The sequence below is a fragment of the Eublepharis macularius genome, chromosome 6, assembly GCF_028583425.1.
Source record: "Eublepharis macularius isolate TG4126 chromosome 6, MPM_Emac_v1.0, whole genome shotgun sequence".
NCBI lineage: Eukaryota > Metazoa > Chordata > Lepidosauria > Squamata > Eublepharidae > Eublepharis > Eublepharis macularius.
The window spans coordinates 101,276,843-101,290,660 of NC_072795.1; the positions used below are offsets into that span (position 1 = coordinate 101,276,843).

General features: G+C 52.4%; 1 protein-coding gene across 1 annotated transcript; it reads left to right on the top strand.

Annotated features, from left to right (window-relative positions):
• Positions 1-2,283: 2,283 nt before the first annotated feature.
• On the top strand, positions 2,284-13,818 carry LOC129332154 (cytochrome P450 26C1). The gene is made up of 6 exons (XM_054983042.1): positions 2,284-2,684; positions 2,976-3,200; positions 4,163-4,438; positions 5,205-5,360; positions 7,565-8,113; positions 10,883-13,818. Exons 1-6 carry the CDS (start codon positions 2,475-2,477, stop codon positions 11,279-11,281), a joined length of 1,815 nt encoding a protein of 604 aa, XP_054839017.1. The 5' UTR covers positions 2,284-2,474; the 3' UTR covers positions 11,282-13,818.

Here is a 13,818-nt window from a genome sequence, read left to right on the forward strand (position 1 = left end):
CCTCGGCTGGGCCCGGCAGCGGCTTCGCAGGCTCTCCCCCCTCGCCCGAGCCTTTGAACGGGCCGCAAGAAGCTGTTGGGCGCGGGGTGGAGGCGGGCTGGCCACTGGACCGCCGGGGCGATTGCCGGGGGCGCGGGGGGGGGGCGCTGGTAGCCAGGAGCGCGCGGAGCCCAGGGCTGCAGGGGCCGCTTGGCTCCGCCGGCCGGCCGGACCCCCGACGACTGCCGCCTTCTGGGCTGCCGCCGCCGCCCGCGGTGAGCCAGTGCCCGCTGCGGAGGGGCTCGGCTCGCCACTCGGGCCCTGCTCAGAAGAAGGCCATTCGCCCGCAGCCTGCGGCGCAGGCCCTCCGGAGGAGCGAGTCGACTGACGACGGGCCCGGCAGCCTGGGCCTCCGAGCAGGCCCTGGCGGTCCTTGGCTAGGCAGGCTGGCCGCCTTGGGGAGGAGGCGGTGTGGAGGCGGAAGCGCGGAAGGACAGGGCCGGCCAGGCTCTGCCTCCCAGAGCCCCATTGAGGCCGGGCTCCTCTTCCCCGAGGCTCCGCGCACCCTGCCGGGCAGCAGTCTGCCTACATTGCAGCGCCAAAGGACACGGCGCCAAAGGACACGGCCGCTTCTGCCAGAGGCTCGGCCCGCCCCGGCCCGCCTGCAGGTGCTGCTCAGAGCTGCGGCCCAGCAGGTCTCAGAGGCCCGCCCCGAGGCTGGGGTGCAGGCGGGGGCCACCCCCACCCCCAAGGCCCACTTGGCGCCCATCACCACCACCAGTGCTTTCCTCCTTCCTTGGTGGGGAAGGAAATCCTCGTCCCTTGCAAATAACAATCCGAACATCCGTTCAGGGGCTGGGGGGAAAGCAGAAAGAAAAAGCGGCCAGGAGAAAATATTTGAGGCAGACCAAATGAAAAGCAAACCGTGCTGCTGCTTCAGGCTGAGATCCTTGCCGGGCCCCCTTCCAGTGTCGCTGGACAATGGTTTCCAATCGACGGGCCACTTTTCGGCTACAGAAACGCCGGCACCACCCTGGGAGCCCATTTACAAACGTGGCACTTTGATGGAGAGAGGAAATTATCCCGGATCTCCGCAGAAGAGATCGGTCGGTTTGGGATTTATTCAGATCTTGGCTACAAAGTTCCAGGAATGAGATAAACTGGAATTTCGTTTAAACCCGCACAGTCGGTAGAATCACGTGGACTATATATATATAGTTTTATCCCCCCACCCCCAATCTGCGGCTTGCGCGGCCGAGTCCCGCCGCTCGGGAGGCGAACTCCGCCTCTCATCTCCCGTTGACAGATTGGGCCGGCTCGGTGCCAAAGAAACCCCGCGGGATTTGCAAACGGGAGTTCGGGGCATTTTCGAGCCCGGCAGCCTTCTAGGCTAGAGGAAGCGCTTGTGCGCCCCCCCCCCACCGCCCGCCCCCTCGGATGCTGCCGGTGTGTTCGGGAGAGAGCCTAAGGACTCCCGGCCGGCCACCCGGCTGATGCAGCAACCCCCTGGCCTGACCTGACCTGATCTGGGCCGGGAGCTTCCCTCTTCGGCTGTCTTTTGAGACTGCTTGGGGCGGCAGTGCGCATCACTCCCTGTCTAAGGCTGCAATTCTGGGCACACCGTTCTGCGAGCAAGCCACACTGAAGCCAGGGGGACTTCACAGCCTCGCACCCCGGGCAGCCCGGGCAGCTGCGCTGAGCTCTTCCAGGTGCCTAGAACGGGGCTGGGAAAGCCCCACGGCAAAGGGAGAGCCCCGGGCCCCCCAGTCTTCTGCCCCTCCCTTCCTGATGTGCCGCTGCTTTGAGGCAACGCAAGGGACCAGAGGACTCCGGCACCAGCGACTTGGAAATCGCAGCTAGAGGGAGGGGCCCGGTGTGGGGGGGCGTATGGAGGGGGCCAGGCTCGCCTCTTATTGGCTACCTGGGTGATGAGCCCCCACCCCCGACAGGAGAGATCTGTCAGGGCGATTGCCTCCCCCTTTCCTGGATCCCCCCCATTATTTCACCCGGGAGCCTCCCGGGGGCCAATTGAAGCCTTCTGATCCCCCTTTAAATATGCAGCAGAGACGTCATCCCCGAAGGTGACTCGGGCAGGGAGCTGCCAACCTCTATATAAATCTGCCCGAGGCAGCGCAGCGAATAGTTAAAAGGGGTGGGGTGGGTGGGGGGACCCGGCGCGTCCAGGAGCCCAGCCGGATGAGCGCCTGGACGGCGGGTTCTTTTGACAGCTGGGCTCGGGAAGAAGAGAATGGATCCTGCTGCTCCCTTTGCTGCCGATAGGCGCTCCTAGTTAGGATGGCAGCCTTGGCATAGCCCTGCCCCGGGGCCGGTTGCCTGCCAGGGCCGCGATTTTGGCTGAGGGTTGCGCCGCTCCAGAGATCCCCAGGCGGCAGCACCGGTTGAGCTGCACTCCTCTCAGCCCTTCCTCTGCCCCGTTTCTTAGACAGCCCGAGCCCGCTGACTGCGGCCGGGAGGTGCCGAGCAGGAGTGCGGAGATGCTGCTGCCCGTGGAGCCCAGCGACGTGCTCTCCGGGCTGGAGGCTGCGCTGGCCGCCGCCGTGGCGGTGGGGCTGCTGCTGGCCCTGGCCCGGCACCTGTGGGCGCTCCGCTGGAGCCTGAGCCGGGATCGCGCCAGCGCCCTGCCCCTACCCAAGGGCTCCATGGGGTGGCCCTTCTTCGGCGAGACGTTGCACTGGCTGGTCCAGGTGAGCACCCGGATGGAAGGCGCTGGGAGAGGCCCTCGGGGGGCCTCCCGGGAGAAGCCCCGCAGAAGGCCAGCACATGCCTAGAGGAGCCGCTGCCTCCGAGCCTGATTTCAGCGCTGGAAGCTGCGGCTCTGCATCTGCTCAGAGGCCGCCTCGCGTGGATCCCGAGCCGCCCCCTCCAGAGGCTTGGCTCTGCGATTCAGACGCAGCCGCTCTTCTGCCCTCTGGCTTCGGGATTCGCGCCCTGGACGGGCGACCCTTCAGCCGGTTCTCGCTCTGTCCCCCCTGCAGGGCTCCCGCTTCCACAGCTCCCGGCGGCAGAAATACGGCGCCGTGTTCAAGACTCACCTCCTGGGCAAGCCGGTGATCCGTGTGAGCGGCGCCGACAACGTGCGCAAGATCCTGCTGAGCGAGCACAGCCTGGTGAGCGTCCAGTGGCCGGCCAGCACCCAGATCCTGCTGGGCTCCCACACCCTCCTCGGCGCCAACGCCGAGACGCACCGGCAGCGCAGGAAGGTAGGCCCGGCCTGGCCCGGCCCGGGGGAGCGGGCAGCGGGCAGCGGGGGGAACCGCGGGCTCGCTTGTTGGCGCGCAGAGCTGAAAGCGCGCGGAGGGCTGCCGGGCGCTAGGCGGAGTACAGAATGCACTAGAAGAGATAGTAACGCGCGCCTGGTACAGTCCAGCGGGAAGTCGGGACTGTACTACTTCGGGGTGCTGTGTATCTCCGGCACGCAGGAAAAATGCCACCCCAGGGGCTCCTTTTTTTTCTAGGCGCAGAGGAAAATGGTAAGCAGTCATTGTTGTCCGTAGAAATTTCAAAACTAACAGAACCCTTTTTAAATAGGGATCGACCAAAATAATACAAAATCGCGCAAGCTTTCCAGTCCCCCAGAATTGGATGTCCTATACAAAAAAAAGGGGTGTGGGGGGGGCGGGGGAGGGGACTGCTTCTGACCCTGCTGGAAAAGGCCAAAGGCGGCAGTTTGTGTCAGCGGCTTGGCGTGCAAAGCAAGGGCGATGTGAACCTAAACCAAGTCACGCCTTTCTAAGCGCCGGTGAGCTTCTCAGGGTGTGACCCTGCCTGAGATCGCGCTGTTCGGGAAGGCTCCGCAGCTGTCTGCCCCGAATCCTCTGGCGGTGTCGCCCGCGGGGCCTGGCTCCCAGGGAAGCGTCTTTGGGCTTTCTTGGTGCTGAGCTGCCCCGGAAGGTTGTGCGTAGTAGAGAAGGCAAAAGTCAAACTCGTTGAAATGACAAACGCCCGCAGCCCCTTCGCTTCCCGGCCTCCGCTTTCCTCTTTGCACTTGGCTGAAAGGGGGCGGGGGGACGGGGAAAGGCCTTGGGGCTGTTTCGCCTGGTCCGACTGGCCTCCGGGTCAGGAGGCCCGGCCCGAACGCCTGCCTCCGCCTCCGGGCGCCGCACCCGCCGGGCCCAGGCGGCCAGCCCTGCGCGCAGCTCGCGGAGCCTCTCTCGCTTCGCAGCTCCTGGCCCGAGTCTTCAGCCGCTCCGCCCTGGAGAGCTACCTGCCCCGCATCCAGAAGCTGGTGAGCGGCGAGCTGCGGAGCTGGTGCCGGCAGCCCGGCCCGGTGGCCGTCTATTCTTCCGCCAAGGCCTTGACCTTCCGCATCGCGGCCCGCGTCCTGCTGGGGCTTAGCCTGGAGGAGAAGCGCTTCGCCGAGCTGGCGCGGGCCTTCGAGCAGCTGGTGGAGAACCTCTTCTCGCTGCCGCTCAACGTCCCCTTCAGCGGGCTGCGGAAGGTACGCGCTGCGCCTCCCTCGGCGGGTCGTCCCCCCCCCCCATTCCTGCCAAGAGAATGCCCGTCTCGGTCCTACTCCCGGTGGCTGCACCTCCCTGCAAACGCTAGGGACGCCTCCCTGGCTTCTGGAGATGCTCTGCGGGGACAGCCCCCGATTTCTGAGTCCGATCCAGTCGCAGCGCCCAGTTTCTGCCACAGCGGATCCAAGAAGAGGTGGGCAGGGGGCGACAAGCAGCCGCTTCACCTTTGACTAGGCCAGACCTTGGGCTGGGCTTTAGAGAGCCCGTTTGGCTGGAGTGACACTGTGTGTAAGGGGATGGGGTTGAAGCCACTAAGCCCCAGATTATGTTCCTGCAGCCGGGATCCAGCCTGTGGAGTCGAGGAGGATCCATAGACAAAGGGCTGGGTTCCGAGGCTTGCCACATTAACGTTAAGCAGAGGAGCACTTTTCTCAGCCTTCAGGGCAGTCAGTCTGGCCTAACTCCGTTTAGGGTTGCCCCTACAGCATCAGAGCTGGAGGTCTTTCCCCCAAGAATTCTGTATATAGACGCGGCTTCTCCTAGTCAACTGGAGAATGCTTGCCATTTCCCCTATAGTACCAGGCAGGATGAGATCGCTTTGGCTTTTCCTTCAGCACTTAATGGTTCTTTTGCGATCTGTGGAAGCTGTCCCACAACCTTAGACCCGCAGAGCTATGGAAGCAGAAGCGTTCTTGTTTCTCTGGGGCAAGGCTGCCATGCCTGTGAAAAATCTTGTCTGTTTCCCAGGGGATCAAGGCCCGGGATCTGTTACACCAGTATATGGAAAAGGCCATTGTGGAGAAGCTGCAGCGGAAGGACCCAGAGGCTGAAAGTGACGCTTTGGATTTCATAATCGACAGCGCCAAGGAGAACGGCAAAGAGCTGACTAGGCAGGAGCTGAAGGTAACCCTTCTTTCGGGGTGGGGTGGGGGTCAGCCATGTCCCTTTCAAGCATGTAAAGCAGCCGGTGCCCCTGAACCTGGGTCTTCTTGATCCTAGTCTAACCACTGCATCACACTACCACACCCACCATCAACCGTGCTTGGGTCCTGTTTCCCTGCAGGCTTTGACCGGCTTGAGTCCTGTTTAGCTTTACCAGTGTAGCAGCACCATGTGATCTGAAACCAATGAATGTCAGTGCTACAGCCAGAAGTCAGTCTAGACCAGGGATCCCGCTCCTTTTTGAGCCTGTGGACACATTTGGAATTCTGACACAGTGTGGTGGACGCAGTCACAAAACGGCTGCCACAAACTGGTTGCTGCAGAAGGTGGAGCCAGCCACAAAATGGCTGCCACCACTTATTTTTAGTCACACAGTGAAGTTCCCCAGGCTGTGGAAGCACAACCTTTTAAAAATCTGCTGAGTTAATCAAATCTCCAATGGCTGATCAGAAGCCCAGCTAGGCAACAGCCCCACTTGGCCCCGCCCACTTTCTAAAAACACTTGGTGGGCACCAGAAAAGACAGTGTATATGATGAAGGAAGCTTTGACTCTCCACAGCTTATACCCTGCAGATCATGGTGGTCTTTAAGGTGCTTTTGGGTTCTAATCTTACAACTCACATACAACAAAGACTCCATTATAACATCATGAGAATTTGGGGAGAAACGTATAGAGTTCTTGCATCATATCTGGATCACAATTTGACTTCAGGGAAGTATGGACCCCCAAGAATCAGAGTGGAAAACTTGAGGAAAGGAAACTTGCTGCTGATGAGAGCAGCAATCAGGAGAAAAAATGATTTTTTAAAAAGCTAATTGCATCTATAATAAGGCTGCTTTTAAGTAGGACAGGTACAATGCCTCAAGAAGGTGCATAGTCCATTTTGTCAAAGGCCCAGTTGTCATGTCGATGATATGTCCTATTAATTATACAGATCATCTCAGTGTTTGTAGAGTTCTTTACGCATGAAGAAAATTTAAAGGCAGTCCGATAGCTGATCAGAAGGTCAGCCATCTCAAGGTCAGCATTGTCTACTCTGATCGGCCGCAGTTGTCCAGGGTCTCTCCTGTCTACTACCTGAGCCATTTAGCTGGAGTTGCTGAGTACTGAACCTGCAACCTTCCGCCTGCACGGCAGATGCTCTGCTCTGCCACTGAGCCCTGCTGAAGACTGATGTGGTGTTCCTTTTAGTTTAATCAGTGTGAGGGGGAAAGGTTGTGCATCTGTGGCAGTCTGCCAGGCAACAGATGGGATGTTCAGTTATACACTGACCTCCTGCTTATGTCCTGAGTGGAATCTAGGACTAGGCATTCAGACATTTGCTGCCAGTGGTTCAAAGTGAGATTTATAAGTTAGAGCCAAACTACAAGTGACACCTGACACTAGTTGGACACTTGTCAGCTTCCCTCTTTTATGGGAAATGTAGGCGTCCTGGTCTTGCAGCTTGGCTCTCCGACTGCTGTCCAATGGACTTTTCAACTGTCATTTGTCCAATATTCTGCCAAGCTGCCTACATTTCCCATCAAAACTTGAGGGAAGCTGACAAGTGCTCAATTAGTGTCAGGCGTCACTTGTAGTTTGGCTCTTATTCTACTTGATTCTCCCTGCGTTTCTAAATTAGTTGAATGGAAAAGACTGAATTTAAATCATGCTGGTTTATTGCTTTAACTTCTTTGGAAATGAATACAGAACAGTAACAGCATTCATCCTTAAACAAAATTTAAATACACAAATGGGCAGTTCATCTGTTTCACTGGCCAGGCCTATGCACACCTGTGGGGCTTCCTTCCCTATATGCTTGCATATAGGATGCCTCACCTGTCTGTCACAAGCACAAAATCACATCAGTGGGATTATTCTGTATGAAAGCAAAAGAAAAAAGTTGCTCGATTGACACTTGCTTTGATATGCAATAGTCCAATTGAAATCCATTGGAGTGGTCAGGAATAAATGCTTCCAGCATCCCAATTTTAATCAGAACCACATGCTAGTCAATGGGATTTTAAGAGGGTTACAGAATGAAGGACTTTTGTTGTTCCATTCTGAGTTCTGTTGTTTTGAGCTACAAGGAAAAACAGTGTAGAACTGTAGTCACTAAATGCGAATAACCATACAGCACGAAAAAGCACTTTTCATGGGTCTCTCTCCATGGCTTGTCTTGCAGGAGTCTGCCATTGAGCTGATATTTGCAGCTTTCTTCACAACAGCCAGTGCTAGCACTTCTCTGATTCTCCTTTTGCTGAAACACCCCTGGGCCATCAAAAAAATCCAACAGGAGCTGGTGTCACATGATCTCCCTGGACAGTGCTGTTGCTTCATCTCTGGGCAGCTTCTGACAAGCCAACAGACCACCCAAAAGACAGCCAATGAAAAAGAGAATCAAAACAGGGACTCTAAGCCACCTCTTCCACCAAGGCTGGAATGGGAAGCTGGTGCCAAAACAAGAGGGGTGGAGAGAGTTCCTGCCTTGCCCCATGTGGACAGAATAGTCCAAAAAGCAAGTGATGGTGGGACCGCGGGCTCAGTAAAATGGGAGGAAGCTGGCCAGCTCTTCAGCAGGCTGGAAGGACTGGAGTGCTGTTGCCAATCTTACCTGACCCTGGAGAAGATGAGTCACTTGCGCTACTTGGATTGTGTTGTCAAGGAAGTGCTCCGTTTGCTGCCACCAGTATCTGGAGGCTACAGAACAGCCTTGCAGACTTTTGAGCTGGATGTGAGTTGTGTTGCTTTCGACAAAGATTCCTCTTGTGGATCTGAGTGGCAATTGTTTGATGGAGTTAGCCTGGATTTCACAAGGCCCCTCCTAACCACTCTAGAATCATAAAATCATAGAGGTAGAAGGGGCCTTACAGACCATCTAGTCCACCCGCCTGCTCAATGCAGGAACAGCCTAAAGCATCCCTGACAAGTATTTGTCCAACTGCTCCTTGAAGACTGCCAATGAAGGTGAACTCACCTCATCCCTCGGCAGCCACTTCCATTGCTGAATTACTCATAACGTGAATTTTTCCTAATGTCCAGCCAGCACCTTCCCTCCTGTAGTTTAAACCCATTGTTTTGAGTCCTATCTCTATTGCCAACAGGAACAGCTCCCTCCCTCCTGTAAGTGACAGCCTTTTAAATACTTGAAGAGAGCAATCATGTCTCTCCTCAACCTCCTCTTCTCCAAACTGAGCACTCCCAGGTCTCTCAGTCTTTCCTCATAGGGCTTGGTCTCCAGGCCCCTGATCATCCTGGTTGCTCTCCTCTGCACCCGTTCCCCTCAATAAGGATATGGGAAGCACTTTTGCTGCCGCAGCTGATGCAAAGGAGTTCTCAGCAGTGATATAGTCCCATGAGTTTCTCTTACTTAGGAGCAGTGGAAGTTAGAGGGAGGAGACAAGCAAGTTAGGAGAGTGAGGGATCCCAGCTGTGGTCAGGGACAGAAGCAAGGCCCCGTGGGCATGCCCTTGTGAGGAAGAATGGGCAAGTGAGTACAAGCTGTGGAAGTGGGACAAAGGAAACAGCGAGGAGAGGTGGTGAACTAGGGTCCTAGCTGGGCAAATAGAAAGGTGCTCAGAAAAAGCCCCGTCAAATGTCAACAAGCCATAGAGTCAAGGAAGGACCCTCACAACCCTATAAGGTAGGTCAGGCTGAGTGTGTGTGACTGGCCCCAAGTTACTCAGCAAGCTCTCATGGCAGAGTGGAGATTTGAATCTGGGTGTCCCAGATCCCAGTTTAACCACTACACTACGCTGGCTCACAAACTGGTAGGGTACAGTTTTAATATATTATCTAGTCACAAAAGCAACTCTGTTCAGACCTATTGTTGATTAGAGCAGGATTGATGCCAGATGAGGTTCCTTTCTGCAGTGGTCTTTAGCCCATGGGTTGAAGCCGGGAGAAAAGTTGCTGTGAGCTCAATATAGGGTGTTGAATTTCTTCTGCATGCATCTGGTCACTCGGATGTATTGTGCTGTGGAGATGTGCTGCTTCAGTGTGCCAAGAAGCACTGCTTATTACTTGGTGAAAGGAGGGCTTGCCTTAGGGGTACATTACAGAGCCCCACCCACCCCTGTAAGGCTGCTATTTTTTGCTGTCAGTCCACATGGGTAGAGAGCAAGGGTGCCATGCCTCCTGCCTCTCTTAGCCCACATACTACTGGCCCATCTTTAGCTTTTCCTCCCCACCCCACCAGCAGCAGCCTCTGCTTGGGAAAACTATGGCCCAGTTGTGCAGTGCCAACTGCTGCATGTGTTCTAGTTGCATGGCAGGGAACCCACAAGGCCTTGCAAGGGGCACCTTATTTCCCTCTCTGTCCTCTTCCCAATGTCCTCTTTCCCTTCTCCTGGCATTTCTCATATCCACACCTTTCCCTGCTTCCTTCTCTCCTTCTTGCCCACCCACCCACCTCCCTTTTATCTACTTTTTTTATCTCTAGCGGTACTTATTTCATTTACACTCTTATCTTTCTTCACAAAGGGGACCCAAATAAAGAGTATATCATTTTCCTCTCTGTTTTATTCCCACGACAACCCCATAAGGTAAGTAGGCTGAGAAAGTGAAACTAGTCCAAGATCACCCCGTGAGTTTCCATGGCAGAGTGGTGGTTTGAACCCCCAGAACTGGGTTCAGGGAGAACCAGTTTCAGATCCCAACTCTGCCGTGGAAGCTCTCTGGATGACATTGGGCCAGTCACTCACCCTCAGCATAACCTGTCTTAGAGTGCTACAGGGTTTTGTGAAAATAAAAAAAGAAATATAACCTGCTTTGGGAGTCCAGTGGAGAGAAAGGTGGGGTATAAATGATTTCTAAATGAATAATAAATAAAATACTATCTATTTTTTGTGCCAGTGGCACAATATCTATTGCCAGTGGACCTCCTGAGAAAGGTCTTTCCTTACCAATCTGCTTCCTGCAATCTCATTTGAGGTAAAGGGAGACACCAGACTGCATGGGAATAAACGTCTATGCTAAATGCCACATGAGCAGCCCTAGGGGAAAAAATTAGCATTGTGAAGTGAGTGTGTGTGTGTGTGTGTGTGTGTGTGTGTGTGTATGCTGCAATACCAAAAATGCTATCCTGGAAACTGTAAAGCAGTGTGCATGATCAACTCAAGGGTGAGCCAAACATTCTAATGCTGAGGTCTGAGCACAGCCCCATAATCAAAGGGAGAACAGTGATTATCTGGGAAAAGAAGATATTCTGCAACGTGTCCTGGGTCTCTGCTAATCACATGAGTAGTTCACTTGGACTACTAAAATAAGTTATTTGACTTTCACGGTAAGTGCTCTTAAACTGTGATCCACCCAGTATTACTGAAATATCAGCCACTTGGGTCCCAATAACTTCTGTGTGGCTCAGGAGTTGCAGCTCAAGCATAATTCCCTTAAATGAATTGAGAGGTTTTTCAAAAGGATGGATCTGTTACAGGTGTTCTTAGCAAGTGACCCTTAGCAGCCTGCTGTGTCTGATGCTGGTTTTGTTTTCTCTCTCCTGTAGGGCTACCAGATTCCTAAGGGATGGAGTGTCTTGTACAGTATTCGGGACACACATGAGATTGCAAGCATCTATCAGAGTCCCTCAGATACCTTTGATCCTGAACGTTTTTGGGTAGCTCGGGAAGAGGGTGAGGAACATAAAGTAACAGGCTCTGTCCGCTTCCACTACATCCCCTTTGGTGGAGGAGTCCGAAACTGCATTGGCAAAGAACTGGCTCAGGCCATCCTCAAGCTGCTTGCCATTGAACTGGTCAGCACAGCTCACTGGGAGCTGGCCACCACTCACTTCCCCAAGATGCAGACAGTGCCAATTGTGCACCCTGTAGATGGTCTGCAGCTCTATTTTCATCCCTTGAAGCCCGGAAGAAAAAGTGGTGAGCCAAACAAGGTAAAAAGTTGAGTACCATTGTAATCTCCACTGTGTCTCTACTCTGCAGTTTAGGACCACAGTAGAACAGGCATCTGGGACAAAAACAACCTAGATCTCTTCCAGTATAAGGTCCTTCTTCCTATCTGTTGAGTGTGGGAGGGGAGAAAGGACTAGGTCCCTGTCCTTGGTCCTTAATAGCCTATGAACTAACAGCCACTCACATTTAAAGATGTGATTCCACACTGAGACCCCCACCCCCAGTAATAATCCGTTGCACTTTTTGTTAATCTGCTGTGTGTGTCGTGCTATGTTTTAACTTGATTAAGAGAAGTTATAGTTCACAGCTAGATGTTCCAGAAGGAATTCTATAAACACTACTATTGGTTTTCACAAAGGAGACAGAAAGTTTGTATAAGTATGTTGGGATTCAATGGTGTGAATGTGGACCTCATCTGATCCCAGCGAGCGTTCTTCAAAGGTCCTCGCAGTTATGAACTAGGCTGCTGCTCCATCTTCCCATGACAAGACAGTGACGACTAAGTTCCTGATAGGAGAAAACATAAACCAATTGTCTACAGAATGGCTGCACAACACATTTCATTCATGTGCATAGTCAGATATGGGAACGGAGCCGCTTCTGTGTTAGAACAGGTTAAGAAAAACTTGGTGTGTCCAAGATTTACATGGTCTATGCCTCATTGTAAGGATCTCCGTGAACTCAGGACAGCTTTAAAGGGATAACAGGTGATGGGAAGGCTTAGCTTTCTAATTCTTAAGATCAGTTCTTCTATATGTCCTATAACACTTCTTAAAAGGTAATCAGCATAACTGAGCATTTCTATTAAAAAGGGAGAAAGTGAGTTTTTCATGGTCCCTGATTCCTCTGCTGGGTTATATTGATTTTGGTTGACCTTAAATATCAAACAACACAAAATGTAGATTTGCAAGTGATCTCTGATTCTGTGATAGAGGGAAATTGTGTGGAGAGGATTCTTAGACCTGGTTCACATGTATACGTATACTGCTATTTCTCATTGTTTTCTGATTCACAGCCAAGTCATTAACACAGTGAATCATTAACATAGATCTTGAGGTGACATGAGGCAGTAGATAATTTTGATCTGTGATGACTGATTCACAAGTCATTGCTTGACGCTGCAGGCATCCGATGATGAACTCACATGCGAGAGCCAGCCCTTAAGACTGCCTTCAGTCAATCTTCTACCCAAGCTGCTCTCTAGTACCTAGAAAAAGAACTGCCAGCAGAATAAGGCTGCCATGCTGAATGCGCTGGCAGCTCACTCCATAGAACAATTCTGTAACAGCACACACATCTGAATACATTCCAGAGGAATAGTTAGATTAACCGGTTGCAGCACATAGAGACAGGAATTCTGTGATGCCTTAAGGATAAATACGTTTTTAAAAAATCCAGCCTAAGATTTCATGGAGTACAGCCTACAACAAGACTCCTGTTTATATTTTAGTTCCCCATAATTACATTTGTGGACTATGAATTGCTTTAATTTGTGAGCACATCTCTTTGGGGAGGAATGTCGTCTACAGCATCACTTAGACCAAAAAGGCATGCATCTCTGAAGTCTATGAAATTACGTGGACCAAGATCTCCCTTCGTGGCCCCTACCTGTTGCTGAGCAAAGCGCCACTAGGCACAAGAGCGTAAATCAGGCCTTTATGGCTTATTAAGGCCTTTTTTCAAGATAAAAATGAATGCTATTGTGGAAGAGTTGCTGTATGTGTGGAAACACAGATCCACGTCTATATATGATTGGAATAATGGGGGCTATTCTGTTATGAATGTCTGAGTAGGTAGGATTGGATTAAGTGTCTTAAGTGCTCCTGCCAGCTATCTAATACAAGCTACTATGCCTTGTCTAGGTGCTAGGAGGATTGTGCCATGTAGAGTTATGACTTAGAAACTGATGGGTTTTTTTGTTTAAAATGTGCAACGGGTACAATATTGCTGTATTAACGCTAGGATTTCCAACACAGCAAGCAAAACAATCTCGTCTCAACTCAAGGATAATTCTCACAGAGATGATAAATTAGTGTTATACTTAATCTTGTTGCAAGTGAGGATTCACATGCTTCAATGTTTTTCCATACCACAAAAGAGAAATCCCTTCCCACTGAGCAGTCATATAGTAGGGGGGAAAGCTAGTCAGTTTTCAAATGTACTCATTTTCTATGTGCAGTGAATCTTGGATGGAGCTAGAATTCAGTAATCGAGCCCTTAGCTGTAATATAAGTGGTATACCCCACAGGTTTATCACCCCAACGAGCACCATACTTCAGCAGCAGCACTTCGAAAGTGTCCTTGCACTTCACTCAGTGCCTGTTGTTCCTCCTTAGAAAGTCTATACCAGCAGGTTCTTCAGATATATATAGTAGTTGTTGTATTTTTAAAGTGTACTGTGGCAACCACCACGCTGCTAGTGTTAAAGGATTAGCAATCTACATCCAGGGCAACTACTGTAGCAAACTTAGTTATAGGTAAAATCCCTGTGCAGAGAAAATGTCTTTCAGGAATAAACATTGGTAAGTCA